Here is a 21,025-nt window from a genome sequence, read left to right as displayed (position 1 = left end):
AACAGGCCTGTCATTCGAGACCGAATCACTTTCTTGTACATACCTATATATTCATTGTAAATATTTCGTAATTATAAATATGTACATAACAACAATCTGGACTCATCATTTCACCTCCTTCTTTCCCGCTGCTGCTACAAGAACACAACATAAACATAAATAATAGCGGTAACAATATAGACACTAAAAACTATATAAACATGCAGCAGCAGTTCTTATGAACTGCTGGGTTCGGGCCTCGAGCTTGCGCTCCTTGCCCGGGCCTCGACCTTGCACTCCTTACCCGGCATTCTGCTGGGGACACCACTCAGCGTCAGCGCAGGCTGGAAGCCGGAGGCCGGCTACTTTAAAGTAGACGGCTAGAAAATATATAACATCTTATTTTAGATTTCGGTTCATCAGCGACATCTCCGTAACTGAGAGTAAAGAGAAGGTTATGAGCGAGCGGACTCAGCTCATAACCTTCTCTTTACTCCTTCCCATCATTCAGCCTTTATGTCCAACTCTTTCACAGTCACGGCAATTAACCTTTGGAATGCGTTACCTGTAGACCTGCGCAGAATACAGAGTAAACCCATTTTTAAAAAGAAACTTTAACTACCTAATGAGTCGCCAGAATGAGCTACAACCGTCTGGTGTTGAATTAAGAGTATTATATTCATATATGTATATATATATATATATATATGTACATTATATATCACATTTATATCTATTGTGTATATATTATTTTATTCTATGTAATTTTTATATCTATTATAGTTTTTATTGTCACAATTTTCCGCCACTACTGCCCTACATGCTTTCAATTTGTACCTAAAGATTAAGAATGCCATATGGCATTAAGCTCGCCAATTGTACTTTTGGTTTTATACAATAAAGAATTTTTATTCTTAAAAAAAATGTGCTAAATTAAAAACAACCTTATATATATTATATAAGGTTGTTTTTAATATATTATATAGCTTAAAGCAATCTCTTGCAGAAACCTGGGAGAAGCTGAAGAAGGTGAAGCAAGCTTCTAGCTTGGAATAAAGAAAAGTTAGGACAATGTTAACCCAAAAAAATTCACAATAGTGCATTGTGAATTTTATTGGGTTAACATTGTCCTAACTAAACACTACATCCAAACTAAACCGAGCTTGTGCTATAGTAATCTACTAAACAAATGATTGAAATACTTAATTGTTCTTTTTAATACATACTATAATGTGCATCGGAAACATATATACAAACATATTCAATCACATACATTGATACAAATGTTTGTATTGTTCGAGAATCGAACTCACGAGTAGAGTTGACTGGGTACGGTTGAAACAAGGCGAATATCTCGTGAAACGCGTTTTGTGAAGCTGTAAAGGCCAGCTGCGGCCAACAACATTAGAGTAGTCTGAAATAACAGTACGTGATGAGGTAAGGGGTAGAAGGAAAGAAAGAAGCGTACGACCAGTCAAAAGACAAATTTAACAACTAAGATAAATGGTTGAAGCATTTAATTCGTCAACAATGAAGATACCAAATGTTTGCAAGCCCTGACATAACGGACGAGCGCGAGACACGTTACAGCACCGTTCACACATCATACAAACATGACATTAAGCATACACAGCACACAAACATGTTTATAACACTACTCTTTATCTCTCAAGTACAGTGCGAATGGGTGCAGATCTCTCAGCAACATTACATGAAGCCATACAAACCGTCATACAACCCTACCGCTATAACAGAAGCTGTAAACAGAAAAGGCGAAGCATATGAAAGTGCATATGTCAACGAATCACTCGCACATATGTGGAATAAAGGTACGGTTGATAAGGTATCGCATAAGGGAATAGTAAGTCGTGTGCAGCCTGATTTAATGGAATCTGCTAGAAAACCAGCAAATAACGGTGTTAAACCGTCTGCTCCTAATATCGATTTAACTAAACATCCTAATCGCCGTTATAATTCTGATAAAGACGCAGTTGAGGCCTTAGAAATTCTAGCAGCTGATGAGGAATTTAAAAACAAATATGCATTTAAAAAAGAAGTATATAAATTAGAAGATTCATTACAGTTTGTAAGTAGTACTCAAGAAAATGAATACAACATTCACGAAAGTGCATCTACAGTAAAACATCAATACACTCGACCGCAAGTGTATGAAGAGAGACTGAAAAATTATAATCCTAGTGTGACGAAAGTAAAACCTAATGTCCAAAGTGATTTCGAACATAAACCTGTACAAAATGGAGAAGTTATAACAACAAAATCTATAATTAAAACAAGTCCGGACTACACTTCTCCAGCCGACAGCGACAAAAGTAATGACAAGTTTAGCAGTTATTCCAATATAGATATTTGGGATAAACCGAATTTAAAAAGTGCTACTCAATCTTACAAGCATGATCAATTGCCGGATATATCATTACAAAGACCTTTAAAAGGTCCTGCAAACCGTATATATCTTATAAGTAGCACTGAAAAAGTTGCAAATGATAATTTGAAAGAAAAAAATGCAATTAATGCAGAAATTAACGTACTAAATGATAAATTGACACGCGTAAAAGATTTAAGACCACTAAAAGCAGAGTTTGTTACTAAAAAAGAAGAATTCGAAGATATAGATTCAGAAGCAACTGTTAGTGACGAATCAGACAACCTATACTTTGAGAAATCTCCCGGTAGTAGTTTAAACGAGAAAGAAGATTTAAATGATGAAGAACAGCTGACGAATGAAAAAACATTAGATAAAATGGGGAATGTTATAAAATTTATGAAAGTGGTTGCCGAAACAATATCGAAAAATTCACATAGAAGTGTTGACAGTAAAATAAAGTATTTGGAGAACCTCAAAAATACTATTGTAGCGAATATTGGTAAGGAACATATTCTTTTTTTCTGACTTTCTTTTAGACTACTGATCATCACTTAAATCGTAATACTGTAGTGTTACTCTGTACCACGATTTAATTTTTTATGTTTATGTTATACATGTTGTTGTTAGTTTGTAGTTAGTTAGTTTGTTGTTGTTTTTGAATCACGACGAGTATAATAAAATATTACAAAGTGAATGAAAGCTCTATAGGTTTAGTATGTTTAAAATCATTTATTAGTAATGACTGTGTATAATAATAATTGCTATAATTATTCTATTTTTTACATTACAAACATAACATAAATTCTTGTGATTTTATAACTATTTTAAAATTTTAAATGTATGTAAATTACATATACTATAAACGGTACAAAACGAATAAGATAATAATATACACATAGAGAAATGAAATGAAATTTATTTCTTAAATGTAAAGAAGAAAGAAAGAAAAATGTGGTTTTACATTGATGGTTTAACTGTAAAGTTTCATCAAAACATCAACAGTTTTTGCTTGAAAGAGTAACAAACATGCATCCATACTCACAAACTTTCGCGTTTATGAGATAGTATTCATATTTCTAATTTTTAATTGACATGATCTTAATGTACGAGACTATTTTTTTTACAAATAGAATATCGAATAGAGACTCTATGGCCGGATGACACCGTTGACCCCAAAAACACCATACGTCGGAAGGCCCGCGCTGCCCAGCAAATGGCGCGGGGGCACGTCGAGATCCCTTCGGCAGAGAGTGCCCTGATGACCATATCGTTCCTCACTTTCGCTGTGTACCTCATCAAGCTAGTTTTGGTAAGAAATATAGGGATTCTTTATGAATGACTAGCTGTTCCTTCTGCTATTTTTCTAAAATAAAAGTAGCATTAGTTAATCCTTATTAAATCTGCTACCTGCTAAAAAGTCCCGTCAAAATCGGTGCAGCAGAGATTAGCCGGAACAACAACAACAGACAGACAGACAAAAAATGTCAAAAATGTTATTTTAGTGCATGTACCGTATTTAAGTTTCAATATTACAAACAGACACTCCAATTTTATTTATATGTATAGATGTATAGATTTTATCTCACCTGCAGATAAACGTAGTAGTCATACGGTTCATGCCGACCATCTGGCAAAGTTAGGGGCAAAAACCGTCCAACTGGGCCCCGAACCCTTCTGTGGTGTGCCTCGTTGCCTAAAACTGGGACATCTCAAATTAATAACCAAACGAGAAGCACTGAATCACTGGCAAGAAATGCCAGGATTAATACATTCAAAAGACCTTATATCGGGCTTCTCGACCAAATACTCCAATAGATTACTGCAATTGAGTAAAAACAACATATGCATGATGACTAGGGCCCTCACAGGACACTGCAAATTGAACAAGCATATGGCTAAGCTAGGCCTATGCACGACAAGTTTCTGCAGATTCTGCCAAACTGAAGAGGAAATGCCGCTTCACGTCCTATGTGGTTGTAGCCCACTCATGCATAAACGAAATATCTCCTTTGGAAAGTTTACACTCTTTCCCGAGGAGATAAAAACGATCGCTCCTAAGAATATCCTTCAATTCTTGTCCCTGACGGGTCTAGGTAGCGAACTCTGAAAAGGGCGAGCACAATAGATCTATGTAGGTCGCAGTGCTACAGGTGCTACACATCTGACAATAGCCCAAACAACCCAATAAAAAAAAAAAACACGGTTCATGCAGTGGTAAGAACGTCGCTCTTAAATTATGAATGAATGAATGAACCGGTGCCACCGGTCGCCCCTCAGATCTATCCCCCGTGCAATACAATCGGCGATCCAAATTACAACGGTCTGAGACGAGATGCGAACTCCTGCGATATCTTTAGAATAAAATCGTATCCGTTAGGCGGAAGTTCGTCTTTAACCACTCCATAAGTCCTTTCTTTGGTGAAGCTGTAAAGCGCCAACGGCCAACAGCATTAGAGTAACAATAATAATAATCTCAGGACAATTCACACAGCGCCATCTAGACCAAGTTAAGCTATATAAAGCTTGTGTTATAACTGATACAAATACATAGATATTTTTTTTTCGTAAATACATACATATTATACATAGAAAACACCCAGACCGATACAAACAATCATACTCATGATTACAAATGTTTGTGCCGTGCGAGAAACGAACCCGCGACCATGGGACGTAAAGCGGTGTGCTAGACCGCTAGACCACCGAGGTCGTCAAAATCGTAAAATAGTCTAAGGTACTCCTTATTCCATCAGCTATCTGCTAAAATAAAGTTGCGTCAAAATCGGTCAAGCCATTTCAGAGATTAGCCGGAACAAACAGACAGACAAAAATTGTAATAAATGTTATTATGTTTTATGTACCGTATTTATATTCATATGCCTGTAGTAAAAGACGGTTATTTCAATATTACAAACAGACACTCCAATTTTATTTATATGTATAGAGTATAGATTGTACCTACTGAAATTAAATGAAATTAATTTTGTTGCAGCAAGTAATACAAACGTACAAGAACAAAACTATGATGGTGGCGCCCGCAGTTGTAGCGACAGTGGGGCGGGCCGCTAGTGCGGTGCTCACTCGACGGCACACCGGTCGATAAAATAAACAATTCAAATATGTACTGATATTTTATTACATGTTTTTAGTTAAGTGTTGCTTTTTTCACATTTTTTCACACTAATAAACCCCTTCTCCCACCCCTTTCCACTCTTCAAAGCAGAGCTTATTAATAAAAGGAACCCTTAATACAAACTAAGGGTTCATTTTAATAATAAATGATTACGAAATGGCGCTCCCGGGGTAAGCTCACGATATACGTTGGCAATATACCAGTGAAGGATAATAAAATTACAAAGAAGTCAGCTAAAGTAGATCGTTGCTCATCAACCTGATGGGTTATGTGAGATATATTTCAGCTCTTGAGTAGTAAATTCTATGTATTTCAGTTTGTTCAGAATTACCACCCCCCGCTCCACTCCGCCACTACCGTTTATTTACTCTTTAGTAGGGATGACGATGTCTTTCGAAAGAGATCGATATGTTAATCGATTTTTACCGAATCGGATAAATCTAATAATAAAAACATTTAACAAAAGCTACATTTTGGATTGGTAGTTTTAAAATTTTATTGTACCTACACTTGTAAAATTTCTGTCAAGACTCATACGTTTAAGTTAAGCGTGAAACCAGTCTACATCCGACTTCGCATCGAATTTATGGGTTATTAATAACAAATGTAGCACACTATCTAATAAACTTATTAATGTACAATTATTTCACCGGTATACTCACTACCTAGACTATTATAAAATTATATATAAAAATATATTATGTAGCGAACCACCGTGATTTAATATAAATATGAACAAATAAACAAATACAACGCAGCACAAATTATGGGTTTGATATTTTCTATCTCTATAGTTTTTTAACAACGCACAGTTTAAGTCAGAATATGGAAAAAAAATCATAATATTTTTTTATTGTTTTTTTAGAAAACACCTTAGTAAACTGATGACGGACATGAGGTGGTTCATGTGTAATTCAGTAATTATATTAAATAATTATAGTAATAACAATAGTTTATGGATATGATCAACATAAAAAAAAACTAATATCAAGTTACTTGGAAATATTAATTCTCAGATTTATTGAGTGGCGTGTATCGTTTTATAAAATCGATATTTTTGAGCGGATGAATCGATTTTTCGACTAATCTAATAAATTAATCGTACTCAATACGCCATCCCTATCACATCCCTACTCTACTCTAAACTCTGGACGCCGACGACGGCTGAGACATGTTGTTTTGTAGTTATTTAAATAATTCTGTCTAATTTTCAATATTTAAAATTAATATACTGTTTTATTATAATGGGGGACGGTCCTGCACAAGTAGGCGCACTAAATCCATCGGAAAATCCACCAGCTAGAGCAATGCCAGTTGCGCAGTTTAATCTAGACAGTAAGTAATATTTATAATATAACAAAGACTGTATGAAAAATATTCACCGGTATTTATATTGGAAATTTCATAATTTATACTTATTTAAAAACATGTTCTGCAGTAGGTTATTTTATGTCTGACATGACAATTATATACTTATCCTTTGTTATCTCATACAATTAATATTTCGATCATCCTTGCGTTTTACAAGCGTCTAGATCCAGGTGAGACCTACTGACTTAAATTTTACGTACTAAAAGGAACATCAAATCAAATCTTAGGGACCAAATTGAAATACAACATCAGTAATCGCCGTTTCGCAAATGGCGAAACGACCATGGCTTTTGATTACACACTCCACTACTTGTATACTCCAATTTATAAAGTTCAATTAAGATTCAACTATTAGTTTTAGGGAAGGGGTTTTTATGGATGACTAGCTTTTACCCGCGGCTTCGCTCGCGTTGAATAAAAATATTTGTTTTTTTTAATAAATTTAATAAAAAGTATCCTAGTTCATTCTAATACTGCCAAGAACATGTGTACAAAATTTCACGATGATCGGTTCAGTAGTTTTTGCGTGAATGTGTAACAAATACTTTAATGTTTCTCATCAGTGAATGCAATGCATGCATGATGTTTTGCATGATGCATTGATGTGATGAGAAAAAATTCCACAATACTAGGTGAGTATTGTGCAATTTTCTCAATGTCATTTACATCTTGGAGTCTTCTTTTTTTGAATTTTTATTTATATAGTGGAGAGAGAGTTGTGTAATCAAAAGCCATGGCCATTTCGCCATTTGAGAGAGATGGGAAAAAATTCTACAATTTATAACTAGTACTTGTATACTCCAATTTATAAAGTTTATTTAAGATTCAACTATTAGTTTTAGGGAAGGATAGACATTACACAATACTAAGTGAGTATTGTGCAACTTTCTCAACATCATTTACATCTTGGAGTCTTCTTTTTTTGAATTTTTATTTATATAGTGGAGAGAGAGTTGAGAAAATATTATACAATACTAGGTGAGTATTGTGGAATTTTCTCAACATCATTTACATCTTGGAGTCTTCTTGTTTTGAATTTTTATTTATGTAGTTGAGAGAGAGTTGAGAAAAAATTACACAATACTAGGTGAGTATTGTGCAATTTTCTCAATGTCATTTACATCTTGGAGTCTTCTTTTTTTGAATTTTTATTTATATAGTGGAGAGAGAGTTGAGAAAATATTATACAATACTAGGTGAGTATTGTGGAATTTTCTCAACATCATTTACATCTTGGAGTCTTCTTTTTTTGAATTTTTATTTATATAGTGGAGAGAGAGTTGAGAAAATATTATACAATACTAGGTGAGTATTGTGGAATTTTCTCAACATCATTTACATCTTGGAGTCTTCTTGTACTGAATTTTTATTTATGCAGAGGATCCAAAGCTACAAGCTCCACTTTTCAATTCAAGGAGCCTTAACACATTGAAGACCTTATTTCTATAAGATTTAAATGTCATATATAACACTTCCTTTGCAAAAAGCTTACTATTGAATTGAAGAATTTGTTAACGACAATACTGTTTTTATAGAAAAACTTAAAATCCATAGCACTGACAATATTATCTGATTACATTAATAATGAGTGTGTAGCGAGTTCTATGTTGATTATCGCATGCCTCTTACTTGTTATACTGTAATTATTATATTAAAAAACATCTATTGAAAAGAGCAACACACAAGTTTCTTGCTTATTCGTCTTGTGATGAATCTGCATTCCGAATGAGTGGTAGAATCAAAATATGACTATTCAAAAGTGCTTGTAATGAATTTATTTTGAATAAAGATTATTTCTTTCTTTGTTATTTATATACATAAAAAAATATTTCTCATTCCTTATTATTAGATAGAATATACTTTATTTGTAACATATAGTAAAGAAAAAGGCATAAACAATATATTAATGGACAACATGTATCGTTATAATAAGGCAGCCTTATTGCTGAAGGCAATCTTTTCAAGGCAACCTTAGGGAATTGAAAAATGAACAGGTAGATAATATGCATACAAGAGAAAACTAAAAGAATAACAAACATATATTGATGAAGGAAAACTATAATAAATATAATATGAATTTAAATTTATTCTTAGCCTGGCTAGTTTTGTTGAGAAGAATGGGCAATGAACTCAATTATTATATTTTTATTAGTTAGGCCCAGAAATCTCATCAGTGAGTTTGGTACATAGTTAAATAAATGTGCAGAAATTACCTTTTGTCGACCTCTGTGTTCTAGTGGTTTAGCATACCGCTGGTCCAATGGTTGCGGGTGCGATTCCTCGCACGGTACAAACATTTGTATCCATGATATGATTGTTTGTATCTGTCTAGGTGTTTACTATGTATAATATGTATGTATTTACTAAAAGAAAGTAGCTATGTATTTATATATGTTGCCTAGTAACCATAACATTTATTTATTTACACTAAGTTAAAAATATAGATAGATATATTAATAGGAACTGTTGTATTTTTAGATGTGGAGGACTTCTCCACGGTGTGTAGAACTTGTGCCACCGTGACGCAGCTTGTCATACCCATATTTCAAGGCGAGGGACTGCAGAATGACTTGGCAGCGAAAATAAATAAACATTTACCTATAACTGTAAGTATGTGACAATGATATTATTTTTAATGACCAAAATCGGTAGTTTTTTATTGTTACTGACATTGGACAGGACACTAACATGATTCCATTCTGTAATTAACATGAGAAGGGCATAGGAGAGGATTGACGAAGTGTGACAATATGTGACAAGGTGTGCAAGATTATGTGATGTATAATTTTGAAATCTATATAATATATAAAGATATATTAGAAAACTTAAAAATACTTTCTACTCAGTAGGTGTACTTTCAAAATATATAACACTGGTCACTAGTGTTATATATTTTGAACGTGTCCCAGCGTCGCATTAATTTCTCGACTTATATGTATAAAAAATTTGTTACAGTATTTCTATACTAAAAAGCTTTCTCTTTAATCACTCCATCTTTTGCTGAAAACTCCGTGGCGTAATTTAAAATATATAAGTGAACAGATTCACAAATGTGACAAACTGTGACAAGAAAAAATGGTCTAAAAATCATTGCATTATGTATGCCATAGTTTATGATGGAAAATATGGCATTATTATCTTACTTATTTATTTATTTTTTAATTATATTCAACAATGACTCCCAGGTTATCTATTCATTATAATAAACTAATAATAATAATAATATTTATTGCCAGAACAAAACATACATACACCTTTGAGTTAATACACTGTTTGTTGATCAATATCTATATTTTATTTATTTATTTTATTTATTTTATTTATTTATTAAAGGAAAACCAAGGCTATTCAAGTACATCTTATATAAAGTCAATATATATGTCACAGTAAGCCACTGACAGGCTTTCACTAATAACAATAGACTAATTCTTAAAAAGTTTTACATCACTACGTATAAAGGCATTATAAAGTTAACAGAGAATATGAAATTAATTAACAAGAGTACAGTAACAAATAGTACATTTATAGAAATATATACATATAGGTACATGATTTTCAATAATAATTAATTGTTATTTAAAGAAGGACTCACTTAGTTGGTGTCTCGTTGAATTAATACTATTACAAAATATATCTATATTAACTGTTTTAGATAGTTTATTAAAATTGTTGCTAGCTCGCCAGAGAAATGAACTGCTTATAGTTCGATGACACTAGGGGAACAGATAGAAGAGGATTGTGCCTTGTTGATACTCGTGGTACATTAATAGATAATTTACCCAGGAGATTCTCGACAGCACCAGAGGCTATTCTCATGAGATATGTTATATCCGCGATTTCCCTACGCTTCTCAAGAGGCAGAAGGTGGTGTGTACAAAAAAGAACCTCTTAAACTACATATAAAATAGCAGCAGTACCTCATATTGCGTATTCTGAGCAAAAGGGGCTGACTCAGCTGATGCTGTGAGCGTAACGTTTACACGTACGCTGCATAGCACTGATTTTCAGTCATACTCCTAAATTCTAAAATATAAACTCCTAAATTTAGGTGGGTTGTATTGTCTATATTAATCTATAAATGTGTATTTGTCTGTGTACAGGTGACGGAGCAGGATGAACTGCCGTTGGTGGTATGCTACCAGTGTGCAAGCACGGTGCTGGGCTGCCACGAGCTGGAGAAGAGCAGCCGCGAAGCTGATAAAGCGTTACGATCTCGCCTCAATGACATCAAGGTACTGGTAATCTAAACCCACCATGCCTCTTCCTACCGGAAGGAAGTTTTGCTACTAGTACTGCTTTTAACTAACTTAAAAAAAAGGAAGATATTCTCAATTGTAGTGTTTCTTTTTAATATCTCACCTCAGAAGATTTTGGTTATTTAATTTTTTTTTTTTGGTGCTGTACCTAATATAATCTATACATCTATATATATATAAATAAAATTGTGAGTGTCTGTTAGTAATATTGAAATAACCGTTTTTTTACTATATTCATATGAATATAAATACACCAAAATTTTTTTTACAATTTCCGTCTGTCTGTCTGTTTGTTCAGGCTAATCTCTGAAATGGCTGGACCGATTTTGACGAGACCTTTTTTGGCAGGTAGCTGATTAGTTTTGTTTTAGTAGAAAAATAAAGTTAAATTCCACGCGGACGAAGTCGCGAGTACTACTAGTATGTTAGTTATGTTATGTTGCCTCGCTGGCCTGCTCTCTAATAGTATTAAATGAAGTCACCGTTTTCATCTTTCTATACTTTTTTATATATTCACTAGCTGTCTCGGCAAACGTTGTTTTGTCATATTAATTAATATCGCTATAAAAAATAGGGGTTGATGATAGAAGGGTGAAAATTTAGAATTGTATGTATTTTTGTATGTTGTATCATAAAAAAATTTAAATTAATATTTTTGTCTAAAAATTAAAAAAAAATTTAGGGGTGGATGAGATGTTGGCCGATTTTCAGACCTATTCAATACGCTCACAAAATTTCATGAGAATCGGTCAAGCCGTTTCGGAGGAGTATGGGAACGAAAACTGTGACACGAGAATTTTATATATAAGATTTATATCATTTATGTAAAAATCTTTTTTACAGAAAAAGAGCGATGCAGAAAACAACCAGAATAACAAGTAAGTGTAACTCATAATTATTATCATACTTTATTAATTTAATAATATTTAAAAGATATATAGACATGTACTTTAAATAATTTGATTAATTAATATATGTTTTAGATGATATTAAAGTTTATTTAACCACAGAAAGATTTAAATAAGTAATATAGATTGAAGATTTTTTTTTGTTGTTATAGAAATTTGTTTTTTTTTTTAAACTTAATTGTACAACTACAAACTAAAATTAAAAAGCTTAAAAAATATAATATAATAACTAAAATATATTATTAAAAGGGGTCCCTTTAGGCAAAGTTCCGATACTGGCAGCGTTCCCTCTTTGAATAGCTAGACTAATTCTTTGTCCAAGGTAGCTGCCAGCTCTTCGGTCTTCTGTGATGTCAACTAACCTTTTCATTATTTCTTTGATTACATACATATTACAAGATTACATATCTAACAATATGGTTGAAGGTTAAATACTGACAATGTGAATTAAATACTTACACGTTTATTACCATTATAAAGAGAGAACAGATAAAGAGAGACATAACTAATATGCGCAAAGTAAATTAACCAAATTAATAAGGTATAGTTAAAACAGGGACAGAATTTCCCAATTTACACTTGATGGGCTATATATTTATTTATTTTATATCATAGAATCAGTCGTCCAGACTATACTCTGATTCATTAATACTTGTAATATCTCATCTCAACATAGGCATTATAAGATTTTTATCGTTACTAAATAAATGCGAAAGCAAGTCTGTCGCATAAAGCAAATCTGTCGAGCTTTCTCGCCAATACTACTGAACCTATTTAAATGAAATTTGTTACATAGATAATCTAAACCCTACGAAAGGACAAGCTATTTTTAATGCTAAAAAGGGTTGTAAAGCTAGAAGCTTAAAACTAATATTATATTAGCTTAAAGCTTATAAAATATATGTATACAAAGCTTATAATGAGTTTGTATATATAGTATTATATCAGAAGAAGATATAATGTGTTTTTTGAAAATTTAAAATAAAAAGTAGGTTTTGATATGTTTCACTGTTTTTTTTGTAATATGGTAACATATTGGGAGGATGGGATAATCTCGAAACCGCGGGATTAGAAAAATCAACCGAGATCGAATCGTCTAATTATGATCCTCTGAGCACTAATTACCACCTTATCAAAGAAGCTAATAAAGCATGGTAAAATGAAATCCAATTTATATGATTTTTTTAAATAAATTTATATGATTTAAATCTTTCTGTGGTTATATTATATAATATATATATGTCAACAAGTACATTAGAATGTAAATATCCTTGTTATGTTTTTTTATCATATATTGTTATGGAGGTTTATTTATAACCAAGATTATTACATACTTCTGTATGTAATAATCTTGGTTATAAATAAGAAGATGTTACAGAAGTTATTATAGATTTTTTTTATGAGCGTTAATGGAATTGTAAGGATGAATATGTACTTAGTAAGTAAGTAGTATATAAGGATTGATTATTATAATAAACAAGACAGTATATACTTAAATACTGAGACAGTCAATCGAGTCAGTATACTTCATCCTTACAGAATAATGCCTGCACTGACGGTATACGCTGGCTTTTTTGATTGACACCCGAGATTCCTTGTATGAGTATCAGAGTATTGATGATAATTTAATGTTCCACTTATATATAGTTACTAGCTGAATTGGTTGTCTCTTCATCATTGCAACACATAAAACATATAACAGAAATTAAAAAATGGTAACATTTATATCTCTGTATTTTAATTTGTGAAATTTCTATTCATATCTCTCATGTATGCTATGTGTTTGTAATTGATGAATAAAATAATTATCTATATATCTATGTACTAATAGGAATGACAAACAAACTGAAGGACCACTACATGAAAGTAGTAACTATTGTCAGTCTAGCATATTAAATTTGAACATGTACTTAGTTAATCCTAGGCAGTATTGACGTTTATACAGAAAAATGATTGCATAAGGGGATGTGTACAATTTCAGATCTCAGACCTCACTAATATTTTACGAACAAGTGAAATCTGTTATGGTCAATTATGTTGACACCATTTACATGGACGACGACTTGGATATGGAATGTGTTTGTCAGTTATGTGCTGACCATCCATCTGCAACGAGCGTACAACATTTGGCTGAGCATCTTACAACAGCTCATAACGAAGCGGTGCAAGATATTAAATCTATAGAGGAATTCATAAAAGACAATATTACATTCGAAGTGGCATTAGTTTCTGAAGATTCTGACAGATATATAGAATCAGATACAGATGATAAGTCCAAAGATAATTTGCCAAGTTTCCTATGTCCATTTTGCGATAGTGCCTTTTCATCGCCAACTCGTCTGATCTTCCATCTAAACCAACACATAGAAATCTGTATAGACAATGCTATTGAGTGTTGTGATGTCACATACAACAATAAGAAAGCGTTCGTAACACATTTGCAAGAAAAGCACGTGAGCCACACTCCAGGTGATACTGGGTTACACAAGTGCAGAAGTTGCGCCCACGTGGCCGAGGACGCAGAAACTCTGCAGCGACACATCAACGAACACCACATTGATCATAAAAGAACATGTAACAAGACCACGACCGAGCAAAGTTCAAAGAATCAGAAGTTTATACCAGCAGTGTGTCCAGAGTGTAATAAAACATTTTCAAATAAATATAACATGTTCGTTCACATGAAAAGTCATTCGAATGGAAAGAGCATATTTCAGTGCGATAAATGTAATAAGTGTTACAGTAACCAGTGGAATTTAAAGAACCATAAAAAACAAGTGCACGACGGTATATTGAACTTTGTTTGCTCCATTTGCGGCGAAGCGTTTCCGACGCGCTTAGCTTGTAATGTTCACGCCCGAATTCATACAGGGCACAAACCTTACAGTTGTACTGTTTGCAAGAAATCATTTAGGGCTAAAAATACATTGGATCGTCATGCCGAAATTCATCTCAATGTAAGGAATTACGAGTGTCACTTGTGCCAGAAGAAGTTCAGAAAAAGGAGTCACCTCAACTATCACCTAAACACACACAAGAAGACGAAGTAACGAGGATTATTTGTTGCAGGTGGCAAACCTGCTGGAGCGATTTCGCCAGCCACTCGAGGAATGTTGAGTCAAATATGAGCGAGTTCGGCGAAGATACTCTTGAAATAAAATTTGATATTGATTCTGATCACGATCGACTGTCTGTCGACGAGGACGACGAACCGCTTTCGAATATAGCGGCGACGAAGAAATTTAATCATCCGTACAATGAATTTTATCGTGCCTTAGTTAAATTTAGAGATCACTTCGTATCATACCACGGGTCGAAGAAGCGCAAGTACCCAGAATTCACAGACTCGAACGACGAGGAGGCGGCGAGCGAGGAGGGCGACGCGGAAAACGTCGACGTGGACGACTACGACGACCTCACCAAGTGTAACATGCGAAAGGACAGGATGGACGAGGAGACGCGCCGGGAACTCGGCGGCGTCCAGACCAGGGTGAACGGCAAACTCTACTACGCGTGCGCCGTGTGCGGCAAGAATCTGAGCTCGCCGCATACGTACGTCTTCCACAAGCGGATCCACACGGGCGAGCGGCCGTGCGTGTGCCACGTGTGCGGAAAGCAGTTCCGCACGCCCAACGGCCTGCAGCGGCACGTGGTGGAGACCCACGAGAGGCTGCGACGGCACCCGTGCGCCCGCTGCCCCAAGAGCTTCGCCAACTCGCAGAACCTGAAGCAGCACATGCGCATCCACACCGGCGAGCGGCCGTACGCGTGCGCGCAGTGCGGCAAGCGGTTCACGCAGAGCGGGTCGCTGCACGCGCACGCGCGCACGCACGGCGGCGACCTCGCGCACCGCTGCCTCGAGTGCGGCGCGCGCTTCCGGCTGCGGGCCGGGCTCGCGCGCCACCGACTGCGGCACAGCGGCGAGCGGCCGCACGCCTGCCCCGCCGCCGCCTGCGCGCGCGCCTTCCGCCGCCGCCACGAGCTCGCCGCGCACCTCCTCGCGCACCAGGGCCGCGCGCCGCACGCCTGCGCCGCCTGCGCCGCCGCCTTCCGCTCGCGGCGCGCGCTCCGTCTGCACGCCGCGCGCCTGCACCCGCCCCCGCCCCCGCCCCCACCCCCGCCGCCGCCGCCGCCGCCGCCCTACGCCGCGCTCTAACCTCGACGCGGCGCGCGAGGCTTCAGTGGCTTCATCGACAAATTTACCTTTGCAGACGACACAGAGTACGGCCCGAATCGCGCTCGCAATCGACGACGGAGAGCGAAAGAGACGCCGCCAAACCGAAAGACGACCGCGTGAGTTCGGTCGGCCCGGTTCGCGATCTCGGCGAGATGTACGTGTCGTGCGACGTCTGCGAGAAGAGCGTCTCGAGATCGTCCCGGACGCGCCACGCGAGGTACCACCGCGAGGAGAAGCCGCATTGGTGCCACCTGTGCGGCCTCGGTTTCAACGAGGGCGGCAACCTGATGCGGCACGTTCGCGCCGTTCACCAGCGCCGCCGCCCGCACTTCTGTCCGGAGTGCGACCGGGCCTTTTCGCGAAAAGATCATCTAGAGGATCACATCAAATCCCACTCGACGAGCAGGGAATTCGTGTGCGACGTGTGCGGCAAGGCGTCCAAGTCGGGCGCGGCGCTGCGCATGCACAAGCGGACGCACGCCCCCCGCCTCCACCCCCGTCCGCTCCCCCGCCCCCACCCCCGCCCGCCGCCGCCGCACTAACGCGCCGCTTGTTGCAGATCGCGGATGCGCAAATGCGCGTTCTGCCCCGCGAGCTGCCCCGTCGACGCCTACGACAACCACCTGGTGGCCCTGCACGCTCAACTCCTGTTCCAGTGCGGGGTGTGCGAGACCTACGTCGCTAAGAAAGAATTCATTCGGCACATGTCGGATCACTTAGAATACAGTAAATCAGACGACGACGGCTCGGCGTCTGCGAGAGCTCGCCGCTTGGAAAGAAGAAGAATTCGGGCCCAGGGCGTCCGCGAGATCCGCGTGTTTCACGGCGTCGGCTACGCGGACTTTCTTCTGCAAGACGAATCCATCATCACCGGGCCGGTGCCGGAGTCTACGGCCAGACGTCCCTCGAGTTCTATGGCCGGACAGCCCTCGAGGTCCACGGCCGGATCGCCCTCGAGTTCTATGGAGGGACAGCCCTCGAGGTCCACGAGCGGCGCGTCGCAGGGGCGCGCGGCCCGCTCGCCGTCGAGGTCCGCATCCGAGTCTTCGTCGGAGTCCGCGCCCGACCCGCCGCCGAGGACCGTATCCGTCACCTCATCGGAGTCCGGGTCGCAGTCGGACTTTCGGGTCGTCCCGCCGTCGTGGTCCGCCCCCGAACCGAACGTCGCATCCGGCCGGAAGTGTCCGATCTGCTCGAAAACGTACACGGCGACATCGGCGTATTTGTACCACGTGAAATACTTCCATAAGCGCGCGGGCGAGGCCCGGTGCGGGAAGCGGTCGTGCACGGCCGAGCGCCGCTACGAGTGCGGCGCGTGCAGCAAGCGGTTCCGGTCCAGCGCCGGCCTGGTCGCGCACGTGCGCACCGACCACGCGGCGGCGGCCAGGGGCGTGGCTGCGTCCGGGGGCGTGGCTGCGTCCGCGAATGTGGCTGCGTGCGGGGGCGTGGCTGCGTCCGCGGGTGTGGCTGCATCCGGGGGCGTGGCTGCGTCCGCGGGTGTGGCTGCGTCCGCGGGTGTGGTTGCGTCCGCGGGTGTAGCTGCGTCCGCGGGTGTGGCTGCGTCCCCGTGTGTGGCTGCGCCCGTGGCTGCGTCCTCGGGTGTGGTTGCGCCCGAGGGCGCGGCTGGGGCTGGGAGCGTGGCTGCGGCTGGAAGCGTAGCTGCATCCGGGAGCGTGAGTGTGGCGCGGGAGCCCCGCGCGCGGCGGGCGTGCGCGGCGCGGCCCCGCCCCCCGCCCCCGGCGCGGCCCCGCCCCCCGCGCGTGTCGTGCGACCGCTGCTCGTCGTCGTTCTCGCAGGCGCGCTACCTGCGCGACCACCAGCGCCGCAAGCACGCGCCCGCCTCGCGCTAGCTCCGCGTGCTCCGCTCTCTGTCTCTCTCTCGGAGTGAAACATCTCTGTGAATATTACGATATTTTCGATATCGCGATCGATACGATATCGTAGACGCTACTGCGTACCGCGTAGAAGTGACCGTGTAGGAGCCGTCGTATATGTAAAAGTAATATTCACAGAAAAGTTTCAGTTCTACCAGTGTAACTTCTGGTGTCATATGTTTCGTTTTTTTTTCTGATTGATAAAGTATTTTTTTACGTTTTGCCCGATATACGACTCCGTAATATTAATGTTTTACATGTTATCTTGCCTCGTGCCGAATAAAACGTCACTTCCGAAAATCAGAAAGACACACGAGAACTTATAATGTATCGAATAATGCCTTACCTTGTCGAATTTAAACCACTAAAAAAAATAAAGTAATAAAAACATGTAAAGAAAAAGAATTGTACACATAAAAATTTTTCAGGTGATATAATTTAGTCATAAATATTCATATGTAGTTTTAAGTATTCATTCAAACGAAAACGTTGATCTATCTAAATATTATGATTCATTTTAAGTTAAATATAACATTAAATGGTTAATGTTTCATAGAATTTTGTAGCACTCGTAAATCAAAAACAATAAAATTCTACCTCCATAAATTGAGACACAAATATAGTTTTCTGTACCTGTATATGACTAAAATAGGTTTGAAAATTTGAATATAACACAGACCCATTTGTATTAGAATATATATTGTATTTAAAGTGCTAACAATATTCCCAAAATGCTTACTCGATTGTTCTGACTGTATTCCCTCTATTTTCTGTGATAAAACATTACAACCACTGATTTAATTATAAATGTTAGACGTAGAAATATTAAATAATATGATTATAACTAGATTATATAAATGTGTGTATCTTTAAACTTTAATCGTGATACAGTATCTTGTATACCACAAAAATAATACATATAACTAAATATGCCACACAGTGGAAATGAAGGTTTCGCTGCATTATTTTTGCTTCCTAAGTAAATCAACCAAACTAAATCAAATCAACCAAACAGCGATTACTGATTTATTTTACTTTTACGGCTTCACTGTACAATTTCACTGTAAAATCACCACTAACACGAACAAATTAAGAAAGCAGGTTGATCGCATCGATCACCAGTTGGACGCTTTGATTTAGTTTTAGACTCTTATCACTGATTGCAATCGGTATTGGACTTAGATAGAGACTGTAAGTCTCGTCTATTGATTCTAATTTAGAGGTCATTCGAACTCAGATTGTGGGATTATGTTGAACTTATACTTTATTATAATTTCAATGCCTCTCAAAAGATCGAACAGTCCGTTATAAACGGATGGTGCTTGTGGAGATTTCTCTGTTTAAATTCTTATTTATTTAACAGCTCTGTATTTCTTTATGTTAGGAAGATTACCTATGTAATTTTACATATTGAATTGTCCTATTACACTTTATCCTAAAGCTACAATTATTATAATAAAAAAAATTAAAAGAGTTTCGTAACAGATCTCGGTTTCTCTACTAGAATGTGATGGTATATTTAACATAGGTGTCTATATTGAATGTATTGTAGAATAAGGATTTTTCGGTGTTAGTTTATATAAAGACCTACAACCCAGTTTTCACTCTTACCTTATTTATTATAAACGTCTGAAAACCCAATATTAACTACTTGATTCTATTTATGGGGGCCCTCAAAAAACAACTAAATATCTATAAATACGTCACACGTTAAGGGGACGGGAGGTTGGCGAAGTGTGACATTGTCACGAGTGTCCCCTCACACTCGTCACAAATTGTCACACGTAAGTTTTGTGACGTCACATTTAAGAATTTAAATTTTCATTAAAAATATCTATACATTAATACGGAGTGTTTATTTGTAATATTGAAATAACCGATGAATACGGTAATAACCTAACATTTTTGTTACATGCATATGAATATAATAAGAGACTACTTTTTATTTTAGGAAAAATAAAGTAAAACTAATTAACATTTTTGTTTAATTCCACGTGGACAAAGTCGCGAGTACAGCTACTTATAAAAAAAATATGCAAATGCTGTTTGTTAATTTAGTCATTTCTAGACGCGTTATTATAAAATGTGTTATATATATATATATACATAGCGCGTCACACTAGAGAGGGGAAGTGCTACAAATGAGACCAACTAAACAAGGATGGCGAGTCAAAGATCATAAAATTCGAGTGTCGAATCTATGTATGTATGTATGTATGTATGGCATGTTACTTAATTTTAATTATTTGATAAAAATCCACAATATATAGTAATGGGTTGTAATAGTGAAATTGGTTTGTAGGTAAACATTTGTATGGTGTTTACCATGTTAGTTTATAAGCGTGGTATCTCAAGTTTGTGAATAATGAAGAAACTGTTCTTCAATTTATAAATTATAAAGAGATAATAGGACTGACTAATGCTCTCTCTTATAATGTGTGCGCTGTAGCATGGTGCGGGACAGTTACAGTTACTATAGTCTGTTTTTTAATCCCGGAGATAAATTTGACATTTCCGAAGTTATTAAGTTTTGCATTTTTAAATAGGGATGTTACACTATCGGATATTAATATTAATTACCTATTTTTATAGGTTATTTACAAATATTGTGTGGATGTTTATTAAAAATGCATTAACGCAATATAAAGTATAGATATTAATAAATATATGGTTGTTGTATCAAAATAGATTTTCATATTTTTCACTAAAATAAAGACTAACTGCTTTTTTATAAAACAAATGACCTTCGTATACTGTTATATATCATAAAATAAACACCTATTTAAGATATTTTGCTGTTTGAAAGAAAAAAAAAATGTTGGTTTGTAGCTTAATACGGTAAAAATTACTATTTGTACGGAAACGACAAAAATGTATTTTTAAGCTGTAGATACGACGACAGTAATGGAAACACTAGTGTATATACGCATATTTGAAATAT

At 37.5% G+C, this 21,025-nt stretch overlaps 2 protein-coding genes across 2 annotated transcripts; both read left to right on the top strand.

The window, feature by feature from the left end:
• The first annotated feature begins 1,210 nt into the window (after window positions 1-1,210).
• On the top strand, window positions 1,211-5,517 carry LOC131843654 (uncharacterized). Its single transcript, XM_059192338.1, has 3 exons — window positions 1,211-2,864; window positions 3,496-3,674; window positions 5,358-5,517. The coding sequence occupies exons 1-3, from the start codon at window positions 1,523-1,525 to the stop codon at window positions 5,466-5,468; spliced, it is 1,632 nt and encodes a 543-aa protein (XP_059048321.1). The 5' UTR covers window positions 1,211-1,522; the 3' UTR covers window positions 5,469-5,517.
• A 1,129-nt stretch (window positions 5,518-6,646) lies between these two features.
• Window positions 6,647-18,548, top strand: LOC131843012 (zinc finger protein 761-like). The gene is made up of 7 exons (XM_059191607.1): window positions 6,647-6,833; window positions 9,348-9,475; window positions 10,970-11,101; window positions 11,969-12,003; window positions 15,103-16,140; window positions 16,245-16,685; window positions 16,770-18,548. The coding sequence occupies exons 1-7, from the start codon at window positions 6,743-6,745 to the stop codon at window positions 18,058-18,060; spliced, it is 3,156 nt and encodes a 1,051-aa protein (XP_059047590.1). The 5' UTR covers window positions 6,647-6,742; the 3' UTR covers window positions 18,061-18,548.
• Window positions 18,549-21,025: the final 2,477 nt, after the last annotated feature.

This window comes from Achroia grisella, unplaced genomic scaffold (genome assembly GCF_030625045.1).
Source record: "Achroia grisella isolate CSIRO2021 unplaced genomic scaffold, CSIRO_AGI_Agris_v1 utg1086, whole genome shotgun sequence".
Classification (NCBI taxonomy): Eukaryota; Metazoa; Arthropoda; class Insecta; order Lepidoptera; family Pyralidae; genus Achroia; species Achroia grisella.
The sequence above is the reverse complement of the archived record's forward strand: the minus strand, read 5'-3'. Positions and strand labels throughout refer to the sequence as shown.

Bases quoted from the DNA above. Each gene is read 5' to 3' on its own strand.
- LOC131843654 (XM_059192338.1), top strand. From the start codon at position 1,523: ATGTTTGCAAGCCCTGACATAACGGACGAGCGCGAGACACGTTACAGC. The intron at 2,865-3,495 runs GTAAGGAACATA...TTTTACAAATAG, and splicing joins TACTATTGTAGCGAATATTG to AATATCGAATAGAGACTCTA. The intron at 3,675-5,357 runs GTAAGAAATATA...ATTTTGTTGCAG, and splicing joins ACCTCATCAAGCTAGTTTTG to CAAGTAATACAAACGTACAA.
- LOC131843012 (XM_059191607.1), top strand. From the start codon at position 6,743: ATGGGGGACGGTCCTGCACAAGTAGGCGCACTAAATCCATCGGAAAAT. The intron at 6,834-9,347 runs GTAAGTAATATT...TTGTATTTTTAG, and splicing joins TGCGCAGTTTAATCTAGACA to ATGTGGAGGACTTCTCCACG. The intron at 16,686-16,769 runs GCACGCCCCCCG...CGCTTGTTGCAG, and splicing joins CTGCGCATGCACAAGCGGAC to ATCGCGGATGCGCAAATGCG.